The following is a 21905-nucleotide window of genomic DNA, read 5'->3' as shown; positions in this document are numbered from 1 at the left end:
ACTACAAACGATCTGCAGTGTTTTGGGATCCTCCAAATCGTTTTGTACGGACAGCAAGCAATAATTGTCTGATCTAAAAATGAATGAACAGATCAGAAACAAAGAAAATTTTGTACAATCATATGTGGACTGAGTCCCAGGAGCAGCTAGCCCTATTTTGTGTGAGTATATGTTTGAAAAATAAATAAAGTCATTAGCTAAATAGCTGTTCATCATACTGAATGCGTGACCAGCAGTCTCCTTGTGTACCGATGACCGTGGCATTACTGTATCTCTTTACCAGATTTGATTAAATAAGCAGCAGCATAAAAGAGGAATAGGTTTAAGGATGTTGATGACATATTTGACAGTGAACCGTCAAATGCTGTACTTCGGTCTTGTCCTATAGGTTGCTTCCAGTGCATTCACAGTTTGCATCGTACGTCCCTTTTAGATGAGTTTATGTGTTGGTATTTCAAGATGCGGGCGCAGGAACCGTGAGAGGGGTGAGTTTTTATTTCCCCACCCTAATAAACTGACCTTTGTATTTGACTGATTAAGATACAGTATGTGCCCCCAATATCAAACTATGCCTAGTTGCCTCCTATGCCGTTGCCTTCAGCCCCATCCCTGGTTGCATCCTGATTTGTTAAGCCGCTCCGTGCTTTTTTTTGTTTATAGTTTCGCTTTTATCCAGGTTTTGCTGCTGATCCATCCATCCCACTCCTATCCATCCATTTTCCAAACCGCTTATCCTAATGGGTCGCGGGGGGTTCGGAGCCTATCCCAGAATCAATGGGCACGAGGCAGGGAACAACCCAGGACGGGGGGCCAGCCCATCGCAGGGCACACTCACACACCATTCATTCACGCATGCACTCCTATGGGCAATTTAGCAACTCCAATTAGCCTCAGCATGTTTTTGGACTGTGGGGGGAAACCGGAGTCCACTCCTATCATTCACTGTGATTTCCTTTTCTATCCTGGTTTCCCTACCGGTCTCTCCATCCCCCTCCCAGTTTGCACAGTGATTCCCAAAGTGATTTTTTTCCCCCAAGGTTTTGGTGCTGTTCCCTCCATCCAACTCCCAGTTCGTACTGCGATTTCCTTTTTTTATCCAGGTTTTCTTGCTGATCTCCGCATCTAATTCCCAGACTGCACCGTGATTTCCTTCCCGGCTTGCCTTGTCATTTCCCGTTTGGCCACGTCGCTCGATACTCGCCATATTCCGGTGCCCTGCAGGTCCGCCGGCGGAGACTCGCTGTTTCAGCGGCTTAGAAACGCTTTGTTACTCTATCCGGTGGAGGATAACTTAATCCGGCGCAGCTATGAACATTTTCAGGCTTACCGGCGATCTTTCCCATTTGGCAGCCATTATTATTTTGCTCCTTAAAATATGGAAAACCAGATCATGTGCCGGTAAGTTCACGAAAATACATTAAACGGGAAGTTGGGCTAATAGCAAATATTTATGACTAGATTATGTACAAATTACTTACACAGTATAGTTTTCCCCAAGTCGATCGATAGGCCGTGAGTGTTTTGCAAGGGCGCAGCAGATCGGAAATGTCACTGATTTTAGCGGAGAAATATTCAGCACTAGTAAAGTTCGCTAAATTTGGGCAGTAATTAGGATTAATGGACCTGCACACACGGATTTTTAATTCGCTGCACGTCTTGTGTTTGTCCTGTGACCAAGAAATATATTTGTTGGAAGCTAATCGATGCATAGTTATTAAAATAAAACACGATCCATGATGCATTGTGTTATCAGCCAGTCACGGCATTTTTTCGTAATTTGAAGTGCAGGTAGTTAACAAAAACCATGAGATTAGTAGTGTTTTATGGTTAAAAATTACATATGCGGCTTCCAGAACATTTTTATCTTGCTGCAGGTTAGCCATGTTAGCATGTAAGCTTATCGGCGTTTGGCACGTAAAATGCATGTAGGCGGTGGGCAATTTTAACCAGCTATAGCCCGCATCTGCCGTATTTTAGGCGTGGTTTGTTTAATTTAGGTTTTATTGAATAACGTGTTACGTTAGTTGGCTGGGGGGGACAGGACGGGGACGCGAGGCCTCTGACGTGGCAGCGCCATCCGGGAAGATCCGCGTCTGGTCTCGCTTGAAACGGATACATTGCGCACACTTTGCACTTTTAAAAAATGATGCTTTCACATTTGTTCTGTTAGTTTGTCCATATCATACTGCTCCATTTTCAATGTGCATTAAGTCGTTGAGTTTGTTGCACCGAGCCGGGTAGCATTTTGCACCTGTCTGAATATATTCGCAGCCTTGCAAGAACAAAAACAAAAAAAAAAGGAATGAGGAAATCACAGCTGATAGTGCACCAAAAAAAAACTGATTAGAAGCTTTATTTACATTTAGTTTAGAGAGGAGCATGCAGCTGTATTGAATTAAAAAACGACTAAATATTACATTTCAATGGCAATAAGTTGAACAATAATCACTGAAGTCTCCCAGATGTCCTCTTCTCCTAGTTGGACAAATGTTTCTTCGTTGGAATAAGGAGTTGCATAGTCCACCGGAAATCGGTAGTCATATGAAGCTATGTGGCTGTGTGTGGCCCTCCTGTGCTGGGCCGTGATCTTTATTTTATGTAAACGGATCTGTGAACTTCAGTGACTACAGCTGTCGTGTCTAATTGCTCACCTAAAACTTCAGGGAGGCTGAGCGCCCCCCCCCCCCCTGCTCCAAAAGGTGCTACCAGAGAGCCAAGTTAGTGATTATGGGGTTAGAATGTTTTAAAGCCGCATATGCCTTTGAAATCTGCGACTTCTGCTACCTTCTGTAACATCCTGTTGGATGGGCAGGAAGCCTTCTGGTGCTACACTTGTATTTCGGTTGATATTTATTGTCTGATGAGTTTGAGGATTTGCAGTTTGACCACAGACAGTTTCGGAGGGAATGTTTGACTCCCTGATGTTGACGCAGTATTACAAATATATCTGACGTAACTCTCGGTTTGTGTAAATAAGCACTGGGATATGTGCGGCTGTGGTCCCATCTAAGGGTGGTTCCTGTTGTTCCAGGCATTTCTGGGAAGAGTCAGATCCTGTTCGCGTTGGTTTTCACTACACGTTACCTGGACCTCTTCACCTCCTTCATCTCCCTCTATAACACAGTCATGAAGGTAAAGCTGGTTTTTGTTCCTCACATCATAATAATAATTGATGCTTTATTCTCTTATCTTTACGCCTCACTCCGCGAAGGGCAGCCACTCGCAGCGGCGCCCAGGGAGCTGGGGGTTAAGGGCCTGCAGTCTGAGGCTGGGTTTGAACCGGCGACCTTCTGATTACAGGCACACAGACACAAAAATCATATCCCCCCCACCTTAGTCACAGATGTCCCCTCAGGTTTCATAACCTCTAACTACCATGTAACACAGTGTAACTTGATGTGTTATTGGGACAAAAGGCTGAATTTTCTTGAACAAGTTTAGTGCTTCTTGGGCTTTGTGGTTTGGGTAATACTTTGTAATTACATCCCCAGTTTTGGAAGAAACAAGAATATTGTTGAATTGCACATGTCTGCCCCTCTTGCCCTGCATGTTTCTCAGTGTCGCCTGTGTCTTCTGCCCTCAGGTCATTTACATTATGTGTTCGTATGCCACTGTCTACCTCATCTACGCCAAGTTCAAGGCCACCTATGACGGCAACCATGACACCTTCAGGGTGGAGTTCCTCCTCATCCCAGTGACCTTGCTGGCCATCTTGATCAACCACGCCTTTGCGCCGATGGAGGTGAGCTTCCTCAGGAAAGGCCTTGGGGGTGGTGCTGATGCAAATTTGCCTCCGGCAAAATCATATCTCAGTATTTGTAGGCAGAATAGCAATAGTGTGTGTTGCTGTTTTCCACAAAGTAGTAAGTATTTAACTTTGTCAAAGCCACATGACGCAAACATCCATTCATCCATCCATCCATGTTCCAAACCGCTTATCCTACTGGGTCGCGGGGGGTACGAGGCAGGGAACAACCCAGGATGGGGGGCCAGCCCATCGCAGGGCACACTCACACACCATTCACTCACACATGCACTCCTACAAGCAATTTAGCAAGTCCAGTTAACCTCAGCATGTTTTTGGACTGTGGGGGGAAACCGGAGTACTCAGAGGAAACCCCACGACGACATGGGGAGAACATGCAAACCCACACATGTGACCCAGGCGGAAACTCAAACCCGGGTCCCAGAGGTGTGAGGCAACAGTGCTAACCACTGCACCACCATGCCGCCCAGGGTTTCCAAATCTATACTGAATACTTGTGGTTTATTTTCCATTATTACATGCAGAAGTTTCAAAATAAAGACAAAAACAGTTCAAACATTGAAGTAACCATTGAAAGTGCTTAGTAACTGGAAAGACCCTCACTTTAGTTCTCTCTAACAAAATAAACCAAGTATTGCATATCATGATGTTTTAAACCTGTGAAAAGTTTGTCGATGTTTAAAACGAAATGAACCAGGGCAGAATTCCCCGTCCGGCCCGCCACGCCGACCCTGGTCCAGTCCTTTGCTTTTCTCGTCCCATGAAATGTTTGGGGCTCGAATGGTTTTCTAATGGAGGCACGATGCATGGCCCCCGTTCACAGGAAAGTCCCAGAACTTCTGATGCTCCCCACTTCAGAAATCTCAGCATGCTACCCCTAGGAGCCCAGGATCTTGACCCTGTCCCTCGTTACAGATCCTCTGGACCTTCTCCATCTACCTGGAGTCGGTGGCCATCTTGCCCCAGCTGTTCATGATCAGCAAGACGGGCGAGGCGGAGACCATCACCACGCACTACCTGTTCTTCCTGGGCCTGTACCGCACGCTCTACCTCTTTAACTGGATCTGGCGCTTCTACTTCGAGGGATTCTTCGATCTGATCGCCGTCGTGGCCGGCCTGGTGCAGACCATCCTCTACTGTGACTTCTTCTACCTGTATATCACCAAAGGTGAGCGTACGTGGGCACCGCCTCACAACTGCAGTCGCGGCAAGTATTTAAAAAAAAAAAAAAAAAAAACGCATTTTGCGAGATGAACCTTGACCTTGTTGAGAGGAGAGGAAAAAAAACGCAGGCAGCTTTACGTTCCAAATCCATGAGTTACCACACTGTAAACGGATAGTTTGGAGAAATTTTAAACCAGGAACCGATCTGCTTCACTCACTAAATATGAGGTCCTCCATTCTAATAAGGATTGTGACCTAACGGTACGCGCTTGAGTTGGGCTGCATATTTTTGGACGCGAGTTGTGGCAGTGCTGACCGCTGAGTGGTGGATTTATAAGGACCGGAAGCTGGAAACTCTTCCGTCTGGCTGACTGCTGCATCGCGCATTGAAACATGCGAGCCTGCGAGACGTTTACGGTGGAGAGCTCATTAAAGTAACTTTGCTGACTAATTCCTTCTGCTCCCTCTACAGTGCTGAAGGGGAAGAAGCTGAGCCTTCCAGCATAAATGCCCCTCCCCCGGTCACGCTGCAGTGACTCTGAGCAGAGCCACGGGATGGGGGGGGGCGCGCGTGTGGTCAAGCTACTACACTGTCGCAGGGCAGCCGAGGAGGAGGGCAGGATGACTTGCGTCCCATCGGCCCGCAGTACTGGAAAACCGGGGTGACCCCCCCCCGCCCCCCAGGCTTCTGTCTCGGATGTGTTTTACATCTTTGTCTATATTATTATTAGTATTTTTTTTTTTAATGAATAGAAAATAATGGGGAATGTGGTTTTCTATGTAGGAGGTGCACTCTGGCTAAACATGCTTTTCGAAAATGTACAAGTGTGACAAAGCAACGTGCTTAAATTGAGACCATTTTAGGTTTCTTGGAGTCTTATTTTTCCTTCAGTTGATCGTTTGACCTGATATGGGGGGGGGGGGGTTTGGTAAAGAATCTCCTGACTGGTGAATCCTAGGGAGACTCACTCACTCGCCCACACATGGAGGCCAGATCTACGTTCCTCAGTACGGGAGGAATCTGTCTGTGTGATCAGGATGGAGATAGAGAATTTAGTTTTTTTCCCATCAATGTGTGAGTAAAATGTCTTTGCATCAAATTCTTATTTCCATGTGGGTTTCCTGCTGTACAAAGCCTTTTCTTTTAATTGTGTAACTGACCCAAAACAGCCCTTGTTTCACTTAATTTACCCAGCTGCTATTCTGGAATCCTTGATTGGAGTGTGTCCGGAGGTGTCACATTAATTTTGCCGGTTGAAGTTGGCCGTCTCGCGTAATGTCAGGCTCGGGTGTGCAGTGTGTGATTTGGGTTGTCGTCATGCAGGTGCTTGTGGCTTTTGTCTGAAGACTGCTATGTTGTTGATGGATGATTAGGTCTGTTAGAGTGTTCATGTTGACTTGGCTGAATCGATGGATTTTGGCAGGGCCAAAGTTGCTTAAAGGGAGATTAGTGCCCCCTACTGGGATAACTAGGAAGAACATTGTTACTTTCCTCCGATCAATTTATGAATGCAAAGATTAATTAGTAAAGTGGAGACACTAAAATGCCAATTTGTGGACAGTTATGCATTTTTTTTTTTTAAATCCTGGAAGTTTGTGAGGAATTCATTTTGAATTATTTAGATTCCACATTTTGACGACAGCTTTTTGTTTGTTTGTTTCTTGTACATTGCATGTTACGCCGTGGGAACACCTCCAATAAAGATTTTATGGGAAACGTTTTGAGTTCCAGGAGTTAAATTTGTACCAGGCAAAGTAAATGGAGTTTGTAAGTAATCAGAGAAGCAATTGTTAGGGGGTTGTTTTAACAAACAAAACTGAAATGTAATGACTTAGCAGCCAAAACATTATTGAAAATGTCTCACACCCATAGATTTTTTTTCAAAGATTTACTAACACGATTTTCAAAGAATGGCAGTTCAGAAGTGTGGCAGCAGGCCAAGGACCAAACATTGAGTTAACCTCAGTTATGGCATCTTTTGCAAACAATATAAAACAGTCAGAATTGGGCTCTGGCCACATTGACATGCGTCTGTTCTTTCCCTTAACGTCCTTCTGTAAAACCTCTGCACACTTGCTGCTCCTGTCTGTCACTCACATTCATTTCATTCTCAAAGATCCACTGGTGGCTAAATTCCTGACGTTCCTCACTGCTGATTTTATTCCAACACTCCCACATACTGGATTTATTAGTAGAACTGGTTTCCACAGCACATTCAGAAATTGAACTCCGTATCACTGTGCTTGACCTAAAAACTACATTTAAGACAATGGTACATAATCTGTTCTATATTGCAAAATAACGCTGACTGGCTTAACTTCCAATAATGTTTAAACGATCTCTTAGTAAAACTTGAAAACAATTCCACTAGTTATACATAAAAAAAAATCTCAATCTACTCACTGAATCGTTTCTGAACTCAGGTTTGTGAAAATAAATGGCAACAGCTACAGAATCCCTGGGATCCCACCCCCCCCAGCAGAACTTCCCACCTACATCACACTCTGACGCTGAGTAAACATAGAGGCAGTGGGGCGCCCCCGGGGATTCTCAGCGCATGTCACTTCCTGCTTGTGAAACCGCAGCCAGAAAGGCTCTAGGACACACAGGTCCAGCAGAAGATGCTGGCAGGGGAAATGTAGAAATAAATCTCTACTGGGGCACAGGCCACCCCCCATTACTCAAATGATTTGATCATGAGATTTTACTTGGTTCACCAGTCAAAGGGGTCCAGCGGCGCCCATGCATGCTGCTCCGGTTGGAGACAGGCTGATGTTTGTCAAAACCTGCTCACTGAGTTTTCTTCACCTCCTCTGTGTTCAGACTTGCTGGCAGCTCCTCCTTTCGCAAAAAGCTGTGGGAGTAAATTACGGAGCCATGAGGAGTTCGCACGTGCCGAGAGATCCCAACATCGCTTGCAGATGAATCATTATCTCCGGTTATGTTAAATAATGACTCCACCCTCCACGCCTCTCTTGACCCAGGTACTAACTCAAATACCAGATGGACGAGTCCTACCATACCGGTGAGTGTAGTATAGGTGGAGCACAGTGGATCCGGTTATGTATACGGCAGTGAGGAAAGCAGACACCATGAAGGCGGCAATAGCCAAACAGCAGAGCACACACAGGAGAGTAGCCCCCCCGAGGCAGAGAACCACCCCTGCAGAGGAAGCCAACGAACAAATAAAAAGAATTGCCAGTCAGTGGTCTCTCAACTTAAATGCTTATTTCTGAAAGTTGCAACAACTTCTACTCATTTACCTTCCAGTATAACAGCCCCGACGCTGGCGGCAAGGATGGTGGCTGCAGCAAACATAAGGAAGAGACCAATCGGAACTGTGGACATGACGAGGAACAGCATCAGGGTGAGAGCTAGGAATGGATGGGAGGAGAGGTACTGCCCCAGCCAGGTGTCCAGCAACTCAGCCACCTGGGGCAAGTGCAACAGAAGTGGGATAAGATAAAATCAGATAAGTTAAGGCTTCATTGATCCCACGCCAGGAAAGTGTATTTGTCACAGCCTACAGATAAACAACAGTAGAGAACAAACCACTATATGATATAATAATACAAACAAGAAAAAATTGTGAAGAATTTGCACTGAAAGCGCAAACATCGAGTCAGGGCTCAGTAAGCGTTTAGGTAAATAGTTACCTTCTGCCGAAAACAAATGGGATAAAGACTCATCTTACAACCCTAAAATGTTTCCAGTTCTTGAATGAAATTAAATAATATTACAGTTCTATAAATGCTATACAAAATCATAAAGCATTTAAGACCTATAATGCCATTAAACTATATAATGTTACCAATTAGTGTTAACGTGATTCATTTCTGTACTTGTTTTCTAATTTTGTATAATTGCTCTGTGGAAACATTAGATGTCATCGCTGCTGTGCATTTAGATTGTTAGCTTCCTCTTTTGTGTGTCCTTGTTCACATGTTAAACAGACTCATGTCACAATACCAAAATATACCTCTGTACACCCCCAAATGCCCCGTTTAACCTTCAGCGCCCTTCCCCCCTGCAAAGTCCCCCACCCCCCTCCAGACTGACCCTGGCGTCGTGGGTCAGGCGGCCTAAGCCGCTGTGAAGTCTGTGGTGCGTCTGCATGAGCAGCCGAGTTACGCTGGGCTCCTCACTGCCAGCCATGCGTTCACAGGGTGCAGATCGCTGCGGGGAAATACCTGCTTTAAAAAGAGTGTCATTAATTCACACTTCGTTTGTACTTAAGTATTCCGTGCGTTTCCCTCAAATGCAACGTTGCTTTGACATTTTAATGAATAAAAGCAATACCAAAATACTTTTTTCTTAATTAAAATTACCTATATTCCGGCAAAATCTGCTGTGTTATTCCATATTATCTTATTTTTAAACAACTTTTATTTAATACATCGGTTTTACTAACTTGCAGCGACAATAAAGCGGACAGTTCCATGCACATGCAAAGGGGGACATATATTTAAATAACTAGGCCCATGTTTCCGATACGTTTCCATCATTTCAGAGGCGCAAATGCCTTCGTGGTGGATCCGTAGTTAACTGCTAAAATTCCGGCTGAAAATACTTCTTATTTACGCATTATTTAGTGGGTATACGTACTGAAAACATAAACGCAATCAACAAAATAAATGGACGGACACGTGGGATTAATACAGGCCTGTGTTTGTACCCCTAAATCTGAATGAGAAACCGAGAAATCCAAAGTCAATTGTCTTCTGACGGGTGAACGTGCATTGAATATATTAGGCAGTAAAGAAGCTGGAGAAATGGTGAGTGATTGATAAGCAGCTGGTTATTAAGGGCAAAAATCGTGGGGAAATTCTCACCGCTAAAAACATACTCGCGGCGGCGGCGGCGGTTCGCGGCCCGAAACGGGAATTACCGAAACTCCGGGATCTATAATCCAGGCTTTGATGAAACAGCGCGTACATCAAACACAACACTGCAGCTTCTCCGACAGCACGCCCGATTACAATCTTCTGAGCACCTACTGTATAATGCCTTTACTGTACTTTTCTTTGTCTAATCCAATAAACATCCGCAGCAAAATATAAAAAAATCAACCGCAAACTTCTGGGCTGGTTCAGAAAACTCCTACGAATAGAACGCAATGAGTAAATAGTAATTTAAACACAATATACGAGATATATAATGTAACGCGAGGTGGCAGCATTGCACTATGACGTTAAGGATGAGTAATTTTTATTTCATGTAGCTTACTTCTCTGAAGAGAGGAAAATGATGGCAGTAAATGTCAAATAATTATTTAAAAAGATATAGAGAAAATCGGTCAAGTATGCAGATTTAGCAGGCACTTGAAATGCATCCAGGCAAGATTCATGGATCTTTTGGTGTTGATGTTTGGTGGTATTGGTTATGCTTCCCATTACGCCCCCTGGTGTTGGTCATCCCTTGGGCTTGGTATGGGGTTCCGAGAGGCCGATCCCGTTGACCCGGAGCTCAATATTTGGAGCCTGGCGGAGATCACTTTTTATATATTGTTTTAATCTGAAAATGTCATATTATTGACGCATACTGATGACGTCATGTAGGTGCCCTACCGAATGAAAATCGCAATTCTCATTTCAAATAATTATACAGGTTTTATACTTAATGACAATTTCCAGCCTTGAAAGAGCATGTTTTGTGATACTAATGTAAGAAATACATAGCTGAACAGCATTTAATTAAAAAAAAAAAAAAAAGTTCAGCATTTTGATGCATATACACGTCACTAAACATGGACAATGTTCAAGTGTAATGCTGTCCCTGTTTATCCAGCAAATATAATTCAGGCTGGATGCACATGGCATGCTGCGTTGTTTTTGGTCCCGTGCCCTGCGCGAGAAGCCGGGCTCCAGCTGTCTCCGGCGTTTAATTTGGGTCTAAGTCTTGGATTGTCGCCAGAGTACACCCACATTTAACCAGAGTACCTTTCCGTTCCCAGAGTGTACTTTCAGACTGCCCTGTGACCCCTCTCACAGAGCGGCTGCTTCCAGTATAAATGACTGTTATGTTCACTGCTTAGCCGTGTGCTAAAATGGGACTTTGAACTCATTTAATGTTCTCCGTTCTGTTTTCCATTGTTCGGCTCCTGATGCCGTGTTTAGTGGAGGACACAGGCATTGTGGTGTGCCCTTGCCTCTCGAGCCGTGAGTAATGATTGATTATGTTGCCATTATGTTTTCAAATAAGCCTCCAAAGCAAAGCAAGGGAACCTCGTCGTCATGCGGCACCATCAGCCAATCAAATCAAATGTCACATACATGCCCAGCTATGCTACCCTAGAGAGAGTTACTATAATTGGCTAGCAGAAGCATGGAATGGGTTTTCACCGCGTTCCCTGAGACGGCAAAGCCCACTCAACATATGCAGGATGATGGCTCCATGATGGGACGTATTCTGCATGGTCTCTTAGTACGGTTCCTCCTTCTGAGGGTGGGGACAGGAATACCCCGAGCCTGGGCCATCTCTGCGTCTTCACTGTACACATTCTGCCCCTGGTGTTTGCGACTGGCCAGATCTGTCAGTCTGTGGGTAATTAAGGGTAATTCGATGCCCCCCCCCCCTCCCCCACGACTGGGGACGTAGCAGCCCAGGTTGCTTTGTAAGCAGGATATCCAGACTCTTATGTCGCCGAACAAAAAGTCAAGTCAAGTTTATTTAAATAGCACATTTAAAAATAACCATCGTTAATCTAAAGTGCTGCACAACGACGATCAACGGTGAAGACGGATGAGGACAGATCAACAGCAATAGAAATAAAAAATTACTGTTTAAAAAAGTAACAAGTAATGCTAATATATTTAACACACAGGTAATGCAAAGAAAGACATACGAGGGGGTCGTTGGTCCAGCAGCGCCCTCCCCTGTATTGTACATTTTGGGTGGAGCTGTATAGAATAAACTTGTTTGTCCAAGGAGTCGCTGTGGGTAAGAGGAAGGACACAGCTGGGTCAGGGATGGGGGGAGCTTAACAAACCCGGTGACCAGGCATAATCCTCTTTCGGATGAGCCAAATCATGCACATGTAGACGGAAGAGTCAAGCCAGTACAGCGGCTATGGTGGGGGGGGCAGCAGGAGGAGGTGAAACGGAGGGACCGTCGACGTCTTTCAGAAAAGACGCCCGGGATCCGCTTTCGAGCCGTAAATTGGAAACAGCGACCTGGAGAATGGAAACGGAAACCATGATGGGCGACTGAGACCGTGTGGGCAGACTTTGCATGTCTGCCTGCCCCCACCCGTGTTTGCATGGGCCTCCTCCAGGTAATCCAGGTTTCCACCCACCGGCCAAAGACGTGCAGTCTAGGTCAACTGCTGTGTCTGATTTGCATAGTGTGCGATTGTGTGGGTCACTGTGGTCAGGCCTCCTGTCAGGGTTCCCTCTGTCCTGTGTTTACTGGGACAGGCTTCTGGTTTAATGGAAACCTGTGGTGGGTAGCTGGAAGAAGGATTTTTACTTTTTCGATTGCATACACGCCCTGCGATGGGCTGGCCCCCCATCCTGGGTTGTTCCCTGCCTCGTGCCCATTGCTTCCGAGATAGGTTCCGGACCCCCCACGACCCGGTAGGATAAGCGGTTTGGAAAATGGATGGATGGATGGATTGCATACACAAATCTGGATACTGGTATTGGATAATGGTACTGGATACTGGTACTGGATATATCTAAACTACTCGGTGGATGTTTTTCTTATTCTTATTTAGTTATTCTAGTGCTGATATCAAAAGAAATCTGCACCCCAACAGTGATTATATTGTGTAATACATGTAAATGACGGTGCGTTCAGACGGCTTCTCCCACAGCTTCTGAAGGTCTCAGTGTATTTCACTGTCCATCGCTCCACAGACGTCTCTGCTCTTAGCTGAGTGCAAAGCTTGTCATTTTACCTTCATGGAGTGAAGGGAGTGAAGAGATTCCACATGCAGGGAGGCTGACATCCTCTGGCCTTTCCTGTCCTCTCCTTCCGCTCTGATCGTCAGCACGCATGGATTCTTCTTGCCGTTTAAACACCGATGTTTCGGAATCTAGAAATAACAACGCTTGTATTTATAGGGTTGCTATGCCATGCTGCGAAAATATGTATGACCAATTGCGGCTCTCGTTATCATGTCAAACATAAGAAATATAATTGAAACGGTTTCTCTTCAGTGATGTTACTTTCGTGTCTCCTGTCAGTCTCACTTTCGTTTACGAGTTGCTTTCTTCTGCACTGTCTAAAGAGGGCCGACTGGTCTTTGGTAATTCATTCGAGTCCTTGGCTTCAGTTCTGGGTCTTTTCTGAGTCCCTGTGCCTGAAACTCCCACCACCGACGATGGATGGATGGACTTCTCTTAGAAAATATCACCGCGGCTTTCAGTCACAGGGAGGCAGGGAGCCCACATTCTCCCGTCGAATGGGCCAAAGACTGTTTTTCTGGAGTTCAGCTCATTCAAGGCCCAAAGGTCTATTTCCCCAGCTAGTCATCAAACAGACTAAATGCCGTCGGCTCTGAGGGTAAAGAATAACGATGACTAAGGACCATCTCAGGCTTGTGTCAGATTCCTTGCTTCTTGATATGAAGTTTCCTGGTGTCCGTGTCCCGTTCCTGGCCAAAACCACAGCCTTGCTCCCTGAGGAGTGATGGAGGTGCCCTCCATTCTGTGGCCTTGGTCAGGATGCACCCATTTGTGGAGGGTAGCAGTGCTGACAGCTCCCTTGTGGGCGGAGCAAAGGGAGTTGGGGGAGGGGCATGCTGGCCAGCTTCCCAGTGAAAACAGGCTGTTGCTCCAGTTAAATGCTGCATTTAATCCCGTCTTTCCTCACGACGTACTTCACCCATTCCCATCCAGATAACTTCTGCCAACAACCATTCCTGTAAATTCCCCTAGCAGTCTGTCATGTTTTTTATCCGACACCTTCTACTCATCTTTTGGACCCCCCCCCCCCCCCCCCCCCTCGTCACACTGTCCGAGACAAGCGATCAGAATAAGGATGGATGGATAGATTTCCGCAAAGTCTTATATATCAGTTTGGCTGTATTTGCTTCTCAGATTTGAGCTGCTCACCTACTGACCGCATGTGACTCACAATCCCTCTTTAGCCATAGGTGACCGGCAGACCCGGTTGCCTGGTTACACCGCCATTAAGCTCCGCCTCTTCCTCCCTTGCACATCCTGGGCCTGGCATGACTGGTTCTGACCCAAGTGACCCCAAAGCTGCCACAGAAATGAGCTGCAGCCTGCTTGACTGCATACCAATATATTTACTAAATATATTTGGGGGGGGGGGGGGGGGGGGCAGTGAGGGTGCAGGAATGATGATACAGGTGTGGGGTTGTTATTAGGGGTGGATCTGTGGCAGCTTTCCAAACAGCCACTACTCTCCGTAACGATCTAGGAGGGCATGGGATCACGGCCCAGCAGACGTGATTTATAACCACTCGTCACGTCAGGCTCACCCTGGAGCGAATGCCGAGATCCAGCACCAGATGGATAGACGCCCCCCCCCACAGGTTAGCTTTTCCCCGCAGGCTTCTGCCTCCCCCCCCCCAGCCTCTATGTCATAAACAAGCACAGAAGCACAAACTTTGGTCTCAATATGCAAAGCAGGAAAAAACAACCAAAGAAATCTCAGCTCTCACTCGCTCCAGGTCAGTCGTAAACGTACCGCAAATAATTGTCATGTGCAGGCTTATTCCACACTGACGGGATGCCTTTGCTGCTGAGAAAGTGTTAATCCATAAATTTACTGAGTGCTGTTTGCTCTCTGTTTTTTATTTTTAATGCAGGTCAGGAGATGAGAACCTTCCGCGAATCCCTGGGGCGTGAGATGAAAAAAGAATGAGTGCCTTGCGTCTGCTTATGACCCTTGGCCGTGGAAACCGTGGAAACGGACGGCCAGCCAATGGCGAGGCTCAAGCCTTCGGATCCCTCCCCCTCCCCCTCCCACCCTCCCACCCTCCTCCAGCATACGGCTGCCGCTGTAGCTCTGCAGCTCCTGGCAGTATTTCGTTTGTTTATATTTGTCTGCCGGTGATGGGATGGTGTGATGCTGACAGAGGTGCATTCTGGGATATCCCATAATGGCAGAATTGCTGATTTCTGTCGCAATTCAGAAAAACATGGGAAACATGCATCGCTGAGCAGCCTGCGGCGGGAATGATTGTGTTAAACCTGAACGTGAGGCTTTCTGTGGCTTTAAAGCCTGACAGTGTTGGACTCTCAAAGGCTCTTGGTGGCGGATGGAGATGTGTTTCTGTTTGCATGGTGTGCTGCTAGCGTGACCTTTAGGGAGACAGGATCCCCTCAGCGATGAGTTGCAGGTTTGAGTTGCAGATAATGAGCTGGGCAAGTTGATATGGTCCAATCTGTCCAGCTTCGGTGCTTAAACCTGTAGACCGCCGTCAAGACATGGTTGGAGGGGACAGTTCTGTGGCCCTTCCTGGTGCTGTCTGCATGTGTGCTGAGCATGAGAAATGGGACCGGGGGGGTGGGGGGTGCTCAGAGGTGTCCTCACGTAGCTGTGTGAGCCGGTGTGTGAGATGGAATCCAGTGCCTTCTGAGAAACTTTAACTGGCTGGAACTGGCTAAAACGTGGAATAGATGCTTAGCTTCTGCAGGATTCAAGCTGTTGCTCTGGGCTGGGTGAGATGTTACCCAGGGGGGTGTGGGGGTGGGGGAGTGCGTGACATTTTACAGGCCACAGATCTGCTGGTGCAGCAGGCCTGGATGAACCAGCCAGGCAGGCGTGTAAAGCCACCGGCTCACAGCAGCACTGCCAACAGGCATGGACATGTATGTGCCCCTTGACGGCTTTCGCTCATTCGGCTGGCATTCATGTCGTAGGTGAAGGCAGATTGCGCCGCAGGGAAGCTCCCTGGATGCTTGGATTAAGGTCGAAGACTCCCGAGCAGATTTCTTTTCAGTCGGGGTCTCAGGTCTGGGTTGGATCTGGATCTGGTCTGGCTGGAACTCAAGGCCTGGCAGGTTGCTAGTGCAGGGGGTGCAATAGCACCCCCTACTGGTCAGATAAAAATGCTATTTGAATATATTAAACTCAATATAATTTTATTATACTGTAAAGCTATATTTGAAAGTGTGGCTTGTGTTAGTCATATCAATGTGTAATAATAAATTATTAGAGATGTATTTATTATTGTTTTACAGGTTTATTGATGTAGATGAGTGACTCGCTGAGTGACTCCCTGGGCACTCTCATCATGCGCCCCCTAGGAGACAATGACTCATACCCATGATGCTTCACTCTCGGGTGCCAGATCAGGGGTAGAAAGTGTGCAGAAAGTGTTCTGCTTAGGGCGGGGGGAAGCGATCGTCATGACGACCAAGGCGGGGACACTGGCCCCCTAACAGAAGGCCTCGGCTCGTCAGTCTGCCCTCACCCAACCCCCACCAAGAGCTATATGTTTAACCAGATTAGGTAACAGTGGTGACATTTAGATAGCCTCAGAGGACAGGAAACACGGGACTGCTCTTCACCGCCTGCCTGGTTCCTGATAGCTGTGGGCTCTGGGTGGATCTCTCCAGGTCTTGTGTAGATTGGAACGGGCCATGCAGCTCATTTTACTGGCTAGCTGACTAGCACCTGTCAGACCTTTATGATTGTCAGTCATGCACCCCCCTGCTGCCCCCCACACCCCCTTCACGCCCCCCCCCAGAGCCTGCCTGGCTATGCTTTTTTCGCCCAACTGCTCCAGTTTGCTCACTCAGGCCTGGGCAAGATGACTGTCCGCTGAGTTCCGTAGAAGGTCGTAGCCATAGAAGCTCACAGCACCGTTTAACTGGACTGGGCTGGGGTGGGAAACCTGATGAGGTTTGTGGAAGCGTTAAAACACTAAGCAATGCTAATGCTAACCGTTACGATTTGTGGAAGCATGTTTTGTATTTCTTCTGTGTTTATCGTTCGCGTTTATGCTGTGTACACGCTGCCTCTGCGTTTGTGCGCTGGTGAACCCTGCTGGCTAATGGCTCCGGTTTGTTAAAAGGCCATAGGTGTGTGTTCTGGAAATGGATTCCCTGCCTGTTTCTTTTTTTGGTTCCTTTCGCGTCACTGACGTCCACCTGCGCGCTGGGGCCGCCCACGGCCGGCGAGCCCTGGCACGTCATCACAGCTGAGGGTTTAAGCACCTCCGGGCAGCAGCAGCTGGAATCCCTGTGGAGGTCACGCCTCTGAAGGGGGCGGAGACACCAGACGTGCAGGGACCAATCGGGACGAGGGGCGGGGAGACACTTACCTAGCAACAGAAAGGACTATGGTTACACATATAAGCGGCCTGTTGAAACAGCCGCACAAAGGATGTCTCTGAGTAGGGAGGAATACGCTCAATTTTCCATTAACGTTCTTAAGTGTTTGTTGCGAGAGATCTGCGAGTCCATGTCGACTTGGGACCGGTGCTTTCCTCTTTCAAAGGCCTTTGACCCGATAGGAAAAACAACAGGCCGTGATTATTAATCTGTTCACCTTCCTGTTCTATTCTGCACTGTCCTTACGCAAGCGAACGGCTGGGAAATATGACCCGCTAATAAGGAAGAACTGGATCCTCGTGGTGGGGGGGGAAGAAGGTGTCCACTGGCCTTGCTGGCATGTGTGTGCGTATCACCCCAAGTCACTGCGAGTGTCTCTGTGTGAAAGTTTGCACTGCAGTCTAATATATATCTATATACAGTACATACATATATGTATATGTAATATGTATTCCTTCATTTTAATGTGTGTTTGATGTTTAAGCACAACACCGCACAGTGGCTCCCTAAGAAGAGCTTGCCCTGATAAGTAAACTCATTTTTGGTTTAATCCGCACCGAACCCCCCTCTCAGACTCAGGGCAATGGATGTTACCCTGGGGTTGTAGACGATGTCACTCAGAAAGCCACGCATGTCCTTCTCAGCTCCGCCTATTAAAGCAAAAGGCACCAAAAGTCTAGGGAAGAACCCTGAGCTCTGGAGTCTTTGGTTTACTTGTCGCTTCTAGGCCTCTTCATTGCAGCTGACGTAGGTCTGGCTGTACCGTCGTCGGCCCCAGAAACTCCTGGATCGGCTTCCTGTCTCCTTAACGCGCTGCTGTTTCCAGGATACCGATCGTTCGACTGTTGCCACCAAAGCCACACAGCCCGTTAGTGCATCGTGCTGCAGACCTGTAGGCAGACGACGGCAGATTTCGATGCTGCAGTGTCAGCTGTCGATGATAACAGTCGAGTCTTTCGCAGTGTCCTTTGTGCTCTAAAAAAGACGCTGTAACAAATACGGAAAAAAGACTATTCATTGTTCTTCATGTTGTCGTTATGTGATTTAGTGCTGATGTTCACAAGCAAGTTCTCTTTAGTATTATCAGCTCTGTAATTATGATCTGCAGTCATTCTACAGGATGCATGTTTTGCATCTCCAAACACATCACATGAGAGAGGATGACTGGAGATTTACACGTACATTTGTTTTACAAATACCCTTGTTATTTCATGGTATGTCTGTTACGGGGCTTCTGATTGGAAGACTGAGTTGAGTCTCCTACGTTAGCTGGCTTCTGATTGGAAGACTGAGTTGAGTCTCCTACGTTAGCTGGCTTCTGAATGGAAGACTGAGTTGAGTCTCCTATGTTAGCTGGCTTCTGATTGGAAGACTGAGTTGAGTCTCCTACGTTAGCTGGCTTCTGATTGGAAGACTGAGTTGAGTCTCCTACGTTAGCTGGCTTCTGATTGGAAGACTGAGTGGAGTCTCCTACATTAGCTGGCGTCTCAGAGCCACCGGTGCACCGGCTCTAAAAATAGGCCAGTGTTTGCATAGGAAGTGCGTCTGCCGTAAATGGACAGGTACCACAATGTGCCCGAAGCGAGTATGTGTTCGCCCGTGTGTTTGTATGTGCTTGTGTGTGTGTGTGTGTGTGTGTGTGTGTGTGTGTGTGCTCGTGTTTGTGTGTGCGTGTGTGTGTGTGTGTGTGTGTGTGTGCTCATGTGTGTGTTTGTGTGTGCGTGTGCCGTCCCAAAGCAAGTCACATCTTCAGGCGAGGAAGCAGGATTCACTGTGCATTAAAATCAGTTCGGTCCGCAGTGAATGCGTGGAGCCCAGCTGGGGGATAAGGTGCTGCTGGAAGTCTGAGCAGGTCGTGCCCTCGTGTGCGTCACTGAATCGTGAAGAAGGCGGGGCTGAAAGAGCCATGGCTGTCTCTCATCTCCCATCATGCACCAGGGCAGTGTGCATCTTTTCCAGACTTTTCCAGATAAGATATGGACCCCCCCCAACACACTTGATATATCTCTCTCTCTCTGTTCCTATCTCTCTCTCTCTCTCTGTCTATTTCTCTCCCTCTCTCTCCCCCACTCTCTATATCTGTCCTTCTCTCTCTTCCTCTCCCTCTCTCTCTCTCCATTTGTCTCCCTCTCTCTCCCCCCTCTCTCCCACACTTTTTCTATCCCCCTCCCACTCTTTCTCACCTCCTGTCCTTCTCTCTCTCTCTCTGTCCCTCTCTCCTTCTCCTAATGGTCCCAACAATGGTCTTAAATTCCTCTTAAAAACTCGAATAATTGCCGTGCAGAACATACGCACTTCACACACACGCAATATGAACACAGCACCACTGCGGCCAGGACACACAAACATGCAAACACCCTCCCACTGTATGCACGCACACACACACACACACACACATAAACCACCTGTGGCAGTCTGATTCTCCTTGAGAAGAACTTATTTATTATAGAGGTGTGAGATCCAGTGTTTGTGGTAAAGAGAAATACCACTTGGACTGCTGCCCATACAGTGGAAGGGGATGGGGGGGGTTGAATGGTTGCCATGGTTGCACTGACATCATCTCTGGCAAACAGGATTGTGTGTTGACTCAGTCAAGGCTTGTTTGTGTTGCAGGAGAGTTAAAGGAATAGAAAAAAATACCCTTCTACTTTCAGTCCTCCTTAACTTCACATAGTTGTGCACCTCAGGGCATAATAGTGTCCTTTAATTCACCCAACCTCTACGCTTTAAGGCTTCTTATACACTGTAAGGTCACTGGCGTCAGTTTTAGTGGACCAGGTATCTGCTGCGTTCCTGTGTTTCCCACAGTCCAAAAATAAGGTCAGAATCCACATTCTCTGCCCTGTTCGGACACTGACACACGAGAGGGATAAAGGCGACGGCTTCAGGGAGGCGACGTACCTGGGGGTTACCCCCGCCGCGTGTGAGCTGCGTAGCCAGGCTGAACTACCGGCTTAGCAACCGAGGACAACCGGAAAAAAAATAAAAAATAAAATCAACTTCACCTATCCCCATAGCAACATCGTCACTGTCCACACAGGTTGGAAAATCTAGCTGTATTTCTGAACTTCCAGTAGCTTCTTAAATAAGAGAAGTAGCAGGTAAAATGACAAACAATTTGCCCCCGATTTTTCTAAGATTGATTCAGCCAGAGAATCTGTTCAGGCTGTTCAGTGCAGGTCTGATTGCCTGATATCAAATACCCACCTATTTACTTGCGTAACATACGAGGCGAATGCGGAGTCAGGCAGAATTGTTAATTAAAACACTGTGAATGCTGTCAATGCTAATTATACTTTACCGATAAAGGCTAGACTGTGGTATTAAGCGCACAGTCGGCGAAGATTAAGTTGTTTCAAAGCTTTATGAAAAAAGGAAAGACATGGAAATTCTGAGAAAATAATTATAAAAACCCTGGATTGTTTGCAAAGGTTACCCACTCGCAGAAGGATCTGATATTATTACCGATTTGCATGATTTAATATGAACTAGGTTCCCTTTTTTTACAACAAAATTATTTATAGAAGAATTGCTTGAAAGTTCCTGCAAGATGATTGTAAAAGATTAACAAAGGAAACCTGGTGGCGCAATATCTTTCGAAATGAACCGAGGGCGGGGACGGATTATGGGTTGTGTGGGCCCCCGGGCAAAACGTTCGCGAGGCCCCCCCCACCCCCACCACCACCACCACAATTCAAGGGCCCTTGGCAGCCAAACGCCCTCCCTATAGGGTCAGGGGCCCTTGTAGGCAGAGGATCAAAGAATGTAGGCCCTCTAAAATAGACAAACGAAAATACATTGTTGATAAGCGTTGCAAATTGTTTTAGGCTAGGGGCCCCATGGGCCCCCTGCACCCCAAGGGCCCCTGGGTAGCTTCCCGAGGGGCCCTTGGCCAGGGAGGCCAGACATTCACCTCAGTCGCCGTCAGGTAAGTTTGATCATTGGTCATTTAAGTAGAACAAACTGTTTGTTTCTTTTTTTACTGGCAGATATTGTGAAATGCCTCTTTTCCCGAATGTGGTAATAGTCATTAATATTACCTCAAATTGCAATAGGTTGGCGCCCCATCCTGGGTTGTTCCCTGCCTCGCGCCTGTAGTTTTCAGGATTGGCTCCGGACCCCCAGGGAGCCAGCATAGGACAAGTGGGTACAGAAGATGGATGGATGGATGGCCAATGCCTTTTTACCAGGAAATGACAACTCTACATTTTTAGAATATACCTTCTAAATGTTAATGACAGTCTTAAAACAGACAACTGAGGTACAGATGAGGCAGCTGTGACTGTGCACCGGAGTTATTACAGCGTGTCAAAGAAGAAAACACGACCTCCCGGCATCAGGCGTAGACGAGCTTTTAGAGGAAACTAATTTAGTCACCAGACAAATTCAGGCTCATGTGCGGAGCTACATTCATATCTATCGCAATTGAAGAAAAACAAATGTCAAACATGCAACAATCTCCATACATGTCAGTAAGTTATACATGAAAGGAAGGTGTATGAATATATATGTGTTTATATATATATATATATGTGTGTGTGTGTGTGTGTGTGTGTGTGTGTGTGTGTGTGTGTGTTTTCACTGTAAGATGTGAATCTTGTGTGTGAAACTCCTAGTTTTACATTCAACTTTAACAGAAGACCTTTGCAGTCATTCATCATATGTAAATTGTTGGACACAATTTAACAAAATTTATATACTAATGACACCTTATAACAGTAAG

General features: G+C 46.6%; 2 protein-coding genes across 16 annotated transcripts; one reads left to right on the top strand and one right to left on the bottom strand.

Moving 5' to 3' along the window:
* The first annotated feature begins 1169 nt into the window (after nucleotides 1-1169).
* Nucleotides 1170-6651, top strand: LOC125717968 (ER lumen protein-retaining receptor 2-like). The gene is made up of 5 exons (XM_048991387.1): nucleotides 1170-1398; nucleotides 3032-3132; nucleotides 3584-3742; nucleotides 4682-4934; nucleotides 5403-6651. The coding sequence occupies exons 1-5, from the start codon at nucleotides 1308-1310 to the stop codon at nucleotides 5435-5437; spliced, it is 639 nt and encodes a 212-aa protein (XP_048847344.1). The 5' UTR covers nucleotides 1170-1307; the 3' UTR covers nucleotides 5438-6651.
* LOC125717969 (lipid droplet assembly factor 1-like) lies at nucleotides 6481-10443 on the bottom strand. Of its 15 annotated transcripts, none has more exons than XM_048991397.1 (5): nucleotides 10158-10443; nucleotides 8991-9124; nucleotides 8195-8363; nucleotides 7955-8093; nucleotides 6481-7785 (listed from the first exon to the last, which is right to left on the bottom strand). In XM_048991397.1, exons 2-5 carry the CDS (start codon nucleotides 9084-9086, stop codon nucleotides 7722-7724), a joined length of 468 nt encoding a protein of 155 aa, XP_048847354.1. In that variant the 5' UTR covers nucleotides 9087-9124; nucleotides 10158-10443; the 3' UTR covers nucleotides 6481-7721. The 15 variants fall into 15 exon arrangements, with proteins under 15 accessions (XP_048847354.1, XP_048847358.1, XP_048847359.1 ...); XM_048991401.1 differs by having other exon boundaries at nucleotides 8991-9121; XM_048991402.1 differs by having other exon boundaries at nucleotides 8991-9107.
* Between the last annotated feature and the right edge of the window lie 11462 nt (nucleotides 10444-21905).

Source organism: Brienomyrus brachyistius, chromosome 22 (assembly GCF_023856365.1).
Source record: "Brienomyrus brachyistius isolate T26 chromosome 22, BBRACH_0.4, whole genome shotgun sequence".
In the NCBI taxonomy this organism is placed as follows: Eukaryota; Metazoa; Chordata; class Actinopteri; order Osteoglossiformes; family Mormyridae; genus Brienomyrus; species Brienomyrus brachyistius.
Note: the sequence above shows the minus strand (reverse complement) of the source record. Positions and strands in the feature narration are given on the sequence as shown.